Source organism: Lithobates pipiens, unplaced genomic scaffold (assembly GCF_037356315.1).
Source record: "Lithobates pipiens isolate NorthernLeopardFrog02 unplaced genomic scaffold, aLitPip1_a1.2 Scaffold_19, whole genome shotgun sequence".
Classification (NCBI taxonomy): domain Eukaryota; kingdom Metazoa; phylum Chordata; class Amphibia; order Anura; family Ranidae; genus Lithobates; species Lithobates pipiens.
In genome coordinates, this window is record NW_027507764.1 from 32,217,212 (window position 1) to 32,229,793 (window position 12,582).

The 12,582-nt window shown below is 38.8% G+C and overlaps 1 protein-coding gene across 1 annotated transcript; it reads left to right on the plus strand.

Moving 5' to 3' along the window:
- Positions 1-241: 241 nt before the first annotated feature.
- LOC143998005 (serine/threonine-protein kinase SBK1-like) lies at positions 242-8,838 on the plus strand. Its single transcript, XM_077493801.1, has 6 exons — positions 242-373; positions 3,891-3,982; positions 6,027-6,099; positions 6,577-6,745; positions 7,568-7,770; positions 8,257-8,838. Exons 1-6 carry the CDS (start codon positions 242-244, stop codon positions 8,836-8,838), a joined length of 1,251 nt encoding a protein of 416 aa, XP_077349927.1.
- Positions 8,839-12,582: the final 3,744 nt, after the last annotated feature.

Here is a 12,582-nt window from a genome sequence, read left to right on the forward strand (position 1 = left end):
GGATGAAGCTGGTGCAACGTGATCAAATCAGAATTATGGACTTCATAATAAGAAGAAAATGCATGTGTCTTAATTCAGAACAGTACAATATTAGACTTCTTATATCCAGAGCAAGTGTTGGACCATATAATGAGATCCAAAAATATAGACTATAGAGGTCCCTTCCTATCCTGAGATTATCAAGTAAATTTGGCATTTCCTGAGTGTCACAGATGGACCCTACTAGTCCCAACAATGGAGGATGGCTTCCATAGACATGGTCATTGTGATGGAAACAGTAGGAGAAGCCACACCTCAGCCAGGCATTCTACCTCCTCTTTACCATATCAATTCACAATCCCATCACCATCAGATAATCAGTCCTGTCCTGAGTGTAACATTTCTCTATCTAGCTGCAGAATATAGAGAGTCATTGTTAAAAGTTTGAAGCAAAACCAAAAAGTATTTTTAGTAATGAATCCAATCCCAGTTGGGTTGAGGTGAGCTAAAGCAAAATCAATAAAGATGCAATCTGATTATCTATAAAGAGCAATTGTGTCTCGTTTCTTGTACATCCGATCATTTTTTTAAGATTAAAATGTAACAAAAACACTTTTTTTTTTTTTTTTTATTGCTAGCAGGTAGGTTGTTATGGCAGAAGAGACTCCATACAGTGGAAGTTCTTTGTTTGCCTACTATTTATTTTTATTTTTTTCCTAATTGTACACTGACTGACTGTCACACAAAGCAGTTTGACATGCAAACTCTCTACATGACATGGCTAAGTGCTGGGACATAATTATATCACACCTGGTCAGCCAATAGAGACTGCTAAAGCCTCTGGACCCAGAAAACCAGGAGGAGGTGCCAATGGATCAACTAGGTAGAACATTGGGGTTGCATGAGATGAGGTCTGCCATAATGTGCTAATATGATGTACATACTTTCCCATTATGGAAAGAGCCCTGGGGGCCCTTATATTTAGTTCCCTTTAATCTCTATACAAATCCTTATCAATCATTCACAATATTCTGCATTCAAAGTGATGCTTATCTTGAAATTCATATGTCTTTAAAGAACTCCTCAGGAATTCTGTGACCACCCTTATAAAAGTATAAGCCAGGAAAGCTTACTCAGGTCTCCACTGAATTTGCTGTACTATAATCAAATCACCATGGAACAATGTGCATGAAGTTGGAACAACATGATCATATCAGAATTAGGCACTTTAATATTGTACTGTTCTGAATTAAGACTCAATTGCCTTATTATTATAGACTTCTTATAGCCAGAGGAAGTGATGGACTATATAATGAGATGCACAAATATGGACTTTGGAGGACCCTTCCTATCCTGAGTTGATCATGTAAATTTAGTATTCCCTGAGGATCACAGATGGACCCCGCCAGACCCAACAATGGAGGTTGGCTTCCATAAACACGGTCATTGTGATGGGAACAGTATTGGCAGCCACACCCCAGCCAGGCATTCTAACTCCTCTTTACCATATCATTTCACCATTGAGGTGATAAGTTATGGGTGTGAAAGTTCTCTCTGTATTCTGTAGATATTCATTGTTGAATATTTTTAGCAAAACCAAAAGGGGCGTTTTTAGCAGATAACACAAAACTCAGTTGTACTTTTTCCTCTTGATTTCTTCTTCTATGTACATACATGACCATGTTTGGGTGGTCTTGACGTGCTTGACGCAAATCACGTGACATTTGGGTGTTCGCTTTGCCGGCTGGCTTTTCTTAACGCTGATTTGACCTTTAGGTTTGTGAGTATGTTTTTTATTATGGAATAAAAGATTTTGGTTTATGGTTTTACGCTATGGGAGTCTTTGCTTGCCTTTTATGAATGGTCCAACCACGTGAAAACGAGTTGATGTTCCTGTGTGATGACCTCTAAGATTTCTGATATCCAAATGCCTTTCTGATTCTGGGATTTGGTAAGCGCGCATTTTTACCATTTATCAGCACGGTGTTGGTGAAGGAAATTTTCTCTTTTGCACCCGCATAGGATTTCTTGAGAAGAAACACTTATGATCATTGGACTGTTATGCCCACGATTACATCTTGATGAAGAACTGGTTTTCTTATATTTAATTTTTGAACACTCTATTCATAATATCTCTGATTGTTCACAAAAAATTTCTGTGCACTTTATCACTGTATGCTCATGATTACATCTTTATGAGGAACGGTTGTTTATATATAATTTTTGAGCACTTTTTATATATAATTTTTGTACACTTGATTATTATATGAGTTATAGAGTATATTTTTATTAATCACTTAGTTGGGTTTTTGCATTAGAATTTCTGAATAGTCATAGAACATATTATTTTGTTATAGGTTATATATATATATATTTTAGATTTTTGTAAATTGCGAGCGCGGTTGAAATTCCTGATTTATATGCTTTATAGATGTGTATCACATCGTATCAATCGCAGCCTTTAGATATTTAGACTGACTTTTGAGAGATTTCTTTAGCGCAGTTTTCTTTTTCCCAAATTTACATACATGACCATACCCGAAAATCAACAATAATCGACTAGGAACTAAAACTACGTAGCAGAAAACGAATGTGCCAACACCATTATCATCGTTAGACTTGTTTGATATTTGTCTCAGTGGATTGAATCCTATTTAAGTTATGTCGGTTGGCCTCTCCTAGTTTTTACTTTGACAAGATTTAAAAATCTGTTAATGTAATGATGGAATTTTGTCATTTTTCAGTACTTAAGTGATAACCTATGAGTCGCTAACAGCTTGGATTATTTTGTTACCTTTCTCCATCAACGTTAATACCCCATATTGTTATGCTAAATATACCGAATTGTAAACACAATTTATTTTTATCCAATAAAAAATTATTTGTGAAAAAAATACATACTTTTTTGGTTAAGGAACCCCTAGCAACCTCTGGAGGAACCTTATAGATACATGGAACCCTGGATGTGAAAAGCTGATCTAGACTAGTTCTCTTCTCCTGGGAATTAAGTTTCCAGCAGTTAAAGATATTAAGAGTCTTTGCCAATAAGGCCATTCTGTAGTGGTTTTCCATGTATGATGATTTTTTTATTTTTTTTTTTTTTAGTATTCAGAAGCAGCAACATTTTTAAAAGTTAATTGTTTTTGAAGGCATGATCTACCAATTTGGCATCCTTGTCTCAATACTTCATTTGTCATTCACCCCAAACATCATGTCAGTATGATAGTGAAGACATGATCAGTATTATTATTTTTGATGAAATCTCTAGAAATAAGTCCAGACATGGCAGCTCCAATAGTCCAATCCTGACAAGTCCTTTTAATCTTCATGAAGATATGTTCTTCTTTTTCAAAAAAGTACCCTTTTAACTAAACCCATTGGTGCATATTATTATTAGAAATAAGACCTAATTACAGCCGTTACATTTTTTTTTCCTGAATAAATATCTGGTTAGTACTCCATCATGTATTAGTTATTCAAACTAGAATTGCATATACATATATATACATATATATATATATATATATATATATACACACACACACACACACACACACATACACATATATACATATATACATATACACACACATAAACATACATAGATATATAAACTAAACATGTCTCCACATTAGAAACTTTTTTTTTTTTAAGTTGTACAAAGTTTTAAAATTAAAGTATTTGGGTTTCAGCATGTTTAATCTCATCACTTGTTCTCTAGAAAACCTGTTTATATGCAGATTGGCAAGAACAATGTGGGGTTATTTACACATCATTTACATAAGAAGTCAGCCAATGGAAATCCTTCATGCTCTGCCTTCCCCGCCCATCTCCCTTGTATAAAGTGGGACTGTCCCTCCTCTGATCAGTGACTCTACTTACAGAGATTTCAGTATACTCAACTTTTACAGCCTAGCTGGAGATTTGGTGACAGAATATACAGAAAATATACAGAAAAAGAAATTACAACTTCATCACAGCTTAATCCCCACCACATTAAAAGGTAAGGTCACTTTCATCCAATCCAATCAATGGAACTTTATATTTTCATGAACATGTTGATAGTAAATCTCCAAAGATGTATGAGGTATGTAATAAATATCTAAAAAGCCTATATATGAATAACTGAGAAAATGGGCAATGGGTTGAGGTTCAGGACAGGATAAGATGTAATACAATGTATACAGAAGACAGGATAGACATCGGAGGCTTGTCATGATCACCCTGATGAAAAAAGTTATTAGAAAAAAATGAGACTGTAATTTATGTGATGTAATATGAAGGGTAACATGTGTTTTGGTGGCCAAGTAATGTATAATTCATCTAAGATTCCTCCAATCTGTACAAAAAAACAACAATGCCTTGAAAATGATTAAGGTTTAATGTACACAGAATGTTTTTTATAACCTCTTCTGAACAATTTAACTTGACAGATAGTAACCCATGTTTAAACTGTCCGTTTTGCTGTGTTAACATGCCGTGTTTTCCCATGATTGCGTTTAGAAGCGTTTGAAAAAAAATAATAATAATAATAAATATATATAAATATATATATATATATATATATATATATATATATATATATATATATATATATATATATATATATATATATTTAAAAAAAAAATTCAAACTAGCCAGAAATTAACAAATGCCTGCAGCTTTGGCTCTTGGAATGCCTCTAAACTCAGCGTTTGAACTAATTTGTCTTCTTTCCAAAAAAAGACCTCTCAGCTCAACTGCCTAGAAGTGACTGTAAATGAACCTGTGTACATCTACTGATGTAACAAACATATCATACTTACCTCCACTGTGCACTTCGTTTTGCACAGCATGGCCCCGATCCTGCTGTTCTGGGGTCCCACACTCCTCCCCGCAATAGATAATCCCCTTGGGAAGCTCTCTCCCCAGGAAGGTACCTTGTGGGCGAACTCCGGTTTCATACACTTTGCATCCATAGACACAGAGTGTATGTCTTGATCCCGAGCCCCGGGTCATTTGGATTTAATTGACAATAGCGTGAGGAAATGGCTGTACAGCTATCAATCTGTCCAATGAAGAGCTGAGAAGACCGGGCGGAGAAGAGCTGAGAAGCCAGCACATTCTTGACGCAGGACTTTTGAGGGCTCAGGTAAGTAAACCGGGGGGCTGGGGGGCCTGTAACCATCAGATGTTTTTTCACCTTAATGCATAGCATGCGTTAAAGGTGAAAAAACGGAAGGCTTACAACTCCTTTAAGGAAGTATCAGTAATATCTTGTTATGGCCTTTAGTATGGCCACTGCGGTCTTCCATTGAGCAGAAAGGTGTCCGTTTAAGAAGCAGTGAAAAAACAGCACCAGAAATTCACTGAAACACCAAGATGTCAGTTTATTGAGCAGTGATAAATGATCGCTGCTCAGTACATGGACAGATGGCATGGTTAATTCTAATAAAATAAAGAGTCCCTCTACATAATATTTTATTTATATACATTTATATATGACGGGGGGGGGGGGCATGGTTACTGTCTTTGCAGGTCTGATCGAGGTAGAAGTTAATAATCTCTTTCCTCCTCAGACCCCCCCGGGATTCTGTCTTCACTCCCCTATTCTCCACCTCTGAGTTAGTGAATCGGGGAGTGTGACTTCTGACACAGATCGCCAGTGAAGTGCTCAGATCACAGCTTCATAAACTGGCCATTTCTGTGTCTGTCAATGAGGATTCTCAGTGTGTGGAGATCATCAGAGGGAGAACATGTTCAAACACATTTTTTCCCCCGATTATGGCGATTTCATAAACAGTTTATGGACTGTGATCAGTTGCGATCCTCTGGATCACCACCGTTTACTGCTTCATAAAACAGACACCAAAAGGTGAAACCACCATTTTCCATATTTTACATGATAGTTTTGATTACAATTACACTTTCTTACCTGGCTGAGCTCTGTGTTCCTCCTCCTGACTTTATATAAGGAAACTGGAAACTCTGCTTTCTTGTTGCCAACCAGCTATGCCGAGTATCTCTTGTAGGTCATCCTTATGGTATGTTTTGTCTTTTCATGGCAGCGTCTGCCAGAAATATGAGAGTCACCAAGATATTTCTGGCAGCAGATACACATTTCCATCAATACCGGCCAATGTATATTGCATCCCTTTGCCCGGGGATAATTGGGAATTAAATTAGTATTTTTACCATCAGTTACTATGAGGGCCCCAACACACAACTGGTCTGGTAACTATTGGATACTGTATATCCTGCCACTTATTTATGTATTGCTATATGTCTTGGCTTTTACATTTGTTTCTGAATTTGATAAAGTTGTAACCTTGCTTGATATTTAGATCCTTGATCTATATATATAAAAAAAAAAATAATATCTAAAGCCATCAAGCTGAACTCCAAGTATTTTAATTGAGTTTGAGCTCTCACTTTAGTGTCCAAACCTTTTCCCCCTTTTTTTGTTCATATAGATGTGAATGTCAATTGAGAATTTCATATTTATAGTCATATAACTACAGGTGACATGAACTATATTTGACAAATGTCTGAAGTTTTTCTTAAACAGAAAACACATTTTTGAATTATGTAACAGGTTCTCTCTTTTTTGCTCTCCAGGACACAATGGCCTCCGGTGCCCATGATGTGAAACGTGTTTTGGACAGCATGATCTCCTTCCATTCACAAAGACTACATCAGGTAGACGTACGGGAGCACTTCATCATTGTGAAGGAACTTGGAAAAGGAAGCTTTGGAAAAGTATTCCTGGTGAATGACAGGAAAACAGGTCAGTGAATTAATATAATCACAATTTCAACACCTTCTACAAATATTTATTTAAGAAAGCTTAAAATTTGAATTCACGTTTTGGTAAAATTATTTAGGGAACTAAGCATGGGGCTGACTCCTGGGATCAGTTATACAAATATCAAAATGTCTTGATGGGTTTATATCTGTCTGGAGGAACGTGAATACCTAGACAGGCTGTATTTGTATGCAGACCATCCAAGATCACATGTGGTGCTGATTCTAATGATTTATCCGGGTTCACACTGCCCACAACTTCCAAGGTCAGACCCCAGCGTGACTTTAGCATGACTTGCATGTGACTTCTTTACCAGAAGTCAATGCAAGTCATACCAAAGTTGGACCAAAAGTAGTGCAGGAACATTTTTTCTAAGACGGAGAAACTCAAGTTGCATCAATTAGAACAGTTCCATTACACATAATGGGGTCCGATGCGACAAGTTACCCAAAGTCAGAGCGAATGTCACATCAGTGTGAACCGGGACTAAAGCAAACAGAAATCCAATGAATGAAAGGAATGAGTTAGGAGCAGTCAGGCTGGGGAGGCTATGATGCTAAATGTCTTCCAGCCAGGAAACGAGGTTGGATCTGTCTGGCTTGCTGAAGCTTCTAAAGCACATTGTGAGAATTGCAATTTCAGTAGAGCAGAGGTTCCTGTACAGCTGTCTGCTGGTAAAGCTGATGTTTAGCTTTAAATGCAGCTGATCTTATTACAATGTTTGAGATTTTCAAATGAACATAAAACATTGCCAGCTAAAATTCTCTTTATTCTTAATCTAACTTTTTTTTTTTTTTTTCACAGGTCGAAGAATGGCTTTGAAAGTCATGGACAAAAGTAGAACCAGTCGGAAGTCTTTCCTACGAGAGTTCAGTGTTTCATCCCTACTTTCTTCTCATCCCAACATCATCGGATGCTGTGAGATCATCTTCACCACCATCAACTGCTTCGTCTTTACCCAGGAACTGGCACCTCTTGGTGATCTGTTCTCCCTGATTGTACCATATGTAAGTATGTTAAGATATAAGTAACTCTATACAAAACTTGGAAAAACATATTTGGCCATAAAGTATGAGGAGTTAACAGTAAAACCTTCTTCCAGTCCTTTTGCAGAAATTTTCCTTAAATTCCTGTGCCAGAGATTCCAACAGGAAGTGAGAGGAAGCTCTCTTGGTTGACATAATTATAGGTGTCCATGTTGGAGAATTTACACTTACTTTTTGTTATGACAACTCCATCACTTTGTCTAAATGATTGGTGGTCCCTGGGACAGTTGATGAAAGTGGATATGGGAAAGGTATATACATACTGTACATATGACAATATAATCCATCTCTAATCTAAAACTTAAGGTATATTTATAACCATGCTTTTAACAGTTTCTGAAAACATATTGTGAATTTCTTGTTATATTCTCTCTATTGTATTTAACATCTAAAATAGTTTTTTGTTAACAGACGTCTTAGTTATTTTATTTTATTTTCTCTTTTTAGGTGGGAATTCCAGAAGATGCGGTAAAAAGATGTGCTCTTCAGATCTCCAATGCTCTGGAGTTCATGGTGGAGAAAGGACTAGTACACCTGGATGTGAAGCCAGACAATGTGTTAGTGTTTGATCAGAGGTGCCATTCCATAAAGCTCACAGACTTTGGCCTGGCTAAGGTCACAGGGACAGTGATTAGATCCAAGTGTGGCAGCAAACCCTACAGAGCTCCAGAGATGTATGAAATTGCCCCTCTAGATGGACTGGCCGTAGATGGCAGCCTTGATGTGTGGGCGTTTGGTGTTGCCATCTACGTTCTGCTCACGGGGGCTTTTCCATGGCATGACACCCTCCCTGACGATGAAGGATTTAAAAGTTTTGTTGTCTGGCAGAAGAATTTTGAGGTGGATAATCCTCCTGAAGCATGGAGAGAAGTTCCCACTGGGATACGAAGCATGTTTATTTATCTGTTGGCCATTGACTCTACTAAAAGAAGCCAGAGTGCGGAAGTCCTAAAATACATGGGAGAAATCTGGAAAGAAGAAACCCCAGAAAAGGATGAGAGTCCCATCGAAAGCATTCTTTATTTTTAATCAAAACTTTTTTTTTTTATTTGTTGGCGCAGCAAATAATCATACAGGTATATAGCAAACATTGACAGGGCCAAATACAGTAACAATCTGTCAAAAGCATACTATACATATCTTCAAATGTGACCACATATGTTGCAATGCACCATTACATAAACGTTAAAAGAAACTTTTAGCACTCAGTTGGACAATCTGCAAATCAGGACACGGTCTTTTTCTTTTTTCTTTCTTTTTGCTAACAGGTTTTGCTAAACCAAGTATTTAACATAACAAAACTGAAATGTTTAACTGTTTTCTCCTCCCTTCTCCCCCAACCTCTCCTCTCCATTTCTTCATTTACTTTTTGCATTTTAAGAGTCACAATAGTCTATCCATAACTAGCGGTAGGGGGGGGGCGAGAGCCATGGCTGCCAGATGGTTTCAAATTTGGTCATGGCATTCCTAGGACGATAGGCCAGTTGTTCCCTAGTTAGGAGTGAGTTTAAATATACAATTCATAGTTTCCCTATAGGTACAGTAGATGCCATCCAGTGTCTAGCTATAACCTTTTTAGTCTAGTAATCATAATGTACATTTTCCTCTGATAAATCTCTTCATCAATCGCTCCCAATATATATACCAGAGGGATGGAGGGCACCGGTATCTGAACCAGCCTGGAGATATTCTGTGCCCAATACCTGTCGAGCTTTGGACATCGCCACAGCATGTGAATGAAATCACCTTGCTGTGTTTTACATTTTGGACATGGAGTGAATCCCTCATGCCCCGTGTATATAGTTTCATTGTCATCCGATAGTCTATCGCAACTGTTTATTCTGCATAGAACCTATGGGAGGCTGAGATAGAAACCATAGGGATTGTTTCCAATGCAATGTCCCATTGAACACCATCAATCTCTCCAATGTCTGTGACTCATTTAGCTTTACATTTCAATGAGGCATGGTCCTGGGTGTAAGAGAACAATACTGAGTACATTTTTGAAATCTGCCCCTTCCTGGCGTTTGCTTGAAGTAGCCCCGTTAGGTGTGGGGGGTGAAGTCGCTGTCAGGGAGGTTATCTGTCCCTGAGACTGCAAAGTGTGTCGGAGTTGGAGATGTTGATAAAAACATCTAGTGGGGAGTGTAAATTCTGAGCAAAATTGTGCAAAAGATTTCAATACATTCCCTGCATATATCTGTGGAAAATGACATATATCCTTGCATTTCCATAGGACGGATGGAATCCTCCAGTTTCATAAGTTCTGGGCATTTTGGATTGCTCCACAGAGAGGTGAATCCCAGGGGTCCTCGACCCTCAGTGCTTATCGGGCTGCCGCCTACACTTTTCTAAAGAAACCCACCGTTGGGGCGATTGGGGGCAGGGTGGGAAGATCCATTTCCAAATAAGAGCCGGCTTTCAAATCTGGGTTGGGTCGGGTTACTAATCGTACAATAAGATCATCTAAGGCATCAGCTCTTCGCCACACCGTGATCGGCTGCATTTGGCAGTCCAGGCAATAAAGTTTGGGATGTGGTACCGCCAGGCCCCCCTTTACCCTTACGATATTGTAGGGTAAACAGTTTCTAGCTCCTCTCCACTTCCAGATGAGATCCCGCATGCGTTACATCAGAGGGGGGCGGGGTCACCCATACATCACAGGGGAAGCCCATGGCTTCCCTCATCAGCGCCAGAGGGGGCAGGGTCAGGTGACGGGTGGCCCCGCCCTCCTAATATAAGAAATGTCAGCGCTGGGATCCCCACTGTGTCTCCGCAGTGGAGACAGAAGACTGATGTATGGACAGCGCTGGACTGAAAATCACCCATCACTGGATCAGATCAGCCATCACTGGACCCCGGAGAGATGATCATCCGTCGCTGGATAGCAAGAGTGGATTCCCACCACTGGAATCTTTTTTTTCTTTTTTTTCTTTTTAATAAAGGAATTTTTCAAAAGTGTGTTTGTCTTATTTAACCATTTTTACACATTCTTTGAAATGGTAGACCCCCACAACCACCGGCCAGGGTTGTGGGGATGAGGCCCTTCTCCACATCAACATGGGGACATGGTGCTTTGAGGGGGTCACAGACCCCCAAAGCATCCTCCTAATGTTGAGGGCATGTAGCCTGGTACGGTTCAGGAGGGGGGGCGCTCTCTGGTCGCCCCCCCTTTTCCTGCGGCCTGTCAGGTTGCGTGCTCGGATAAAAGGTCTGGTATGGATTTTGAGGGGGACCCCCACGTCAATTTTTTTTTAAATTTGATGCAGGGTTCCCCTTAATATCCATACCAGACCTGAAGGGCCTGGTAATTGAATTTAAAAAGGAACCCCCACACTTTTTTTTTTTTATCAATGAATGAATTGTCGGCTAATACAGAAAACACTCATTGAGTGTTCTCTGTATTATGGGAGCCGACAATGATTTTAAAATAATTTTTTTCCTTGCGAAATTACACTTTGTGCAGGGACAGTTCTAAGCACGGGAAACGTGCACCCCTTCACAGGCATACTATAGACACCCCCCAGGTACAAAATTTAAAGGAATATTATACTTTTATTGTTTCACTTTAATCATTATTAAAATCACTGCTCCTGAAAAGACGGCCATTTTTAAAACTTTGTTTCGCATTGATCCATGTCCCCTGGGGCAGGACTCGGGTCCCCAAACACTTTTTAGGACAGTAACTTGCATATTAGCCTTTAAAATTAGCACTTTAGATTTCTCCCATAGACTTGTACAGGGTGTTCTGGCTTTTCGAATTTGCCGCAAACAGCCCAAATTGTTCACTGTTCGCTGAACAGGCGAACAGGCAATGTTTGAGTCGAAAGAAAAAAAGGAGTGGGTTGCGCTAACAGAAATTAAAATTAATAATTATAAATGAGAAAAACCCTAAAGTAAAAAACTCTAGGAAGTTACTGATTAGTTAATCAAAACTGTGCCACGAAAAAAATAGTTATGTTAAATGTAGATAACAAATATACATCAATTTAGCTAGTGAAGACACCATAGAACATAATGAATTATCCTAATGTGATGTGAACAATAAGCTGAAAGAAAGAAGCTATGTTACACCAAATAACCAATTAGTTTGAAAAATTAATAAAACATCAATACATGTGAAAAATTGATAACACTAAAATATTGAAGTGTCCATAAGGTCCTTGGAAAATATCTATTTTCAGAGTATTCCACGGTGATATGGTGACAGCAAAAATATCCAAAACGAACGTGAACAGTGCACAACCTCCACCACAGATATTACTGCCGCTTACCGAAGATGTATGGTTCTTTATTATAGAGAACCATGCAGAGCGGGTGACTGATTCCCCCAGTCCAGGGTTTGGCCTTGTCCAAAAGATCTCCCCATCGAGGTCCCAATATGGGGAACCACTCCTCCCCTACCATAATTAGGGTAAGAAGGGGAACCACCACCCCCCTACCAGAATTCTGAGAAGAGGGGCGAGCACCCCTCCCCCTCTGATTAAATGGTCGTGTGGCCCCATTAGAGGAACGATCTTGACCCACCACTGGAACCATTGGAAAGTAAGGGGGACCTGGGAAATGATTGACTCCGGGGTTGGAACCAGATGGTGCTACTTCCATAGCTATATTGCTGCCGTCCCCCTTTTCCGCAAGTATTTTCTTTTGCCACTCAAAAACCAATAGAGACTCATAGTCACCCAGGTCTCTATTATATTTCTTTTTCTTTTAAATTTTTTGTTCTCTCTCTTCTTTTTCCAAAATTTTAAGTAGATTCTTACATGTTTCTAT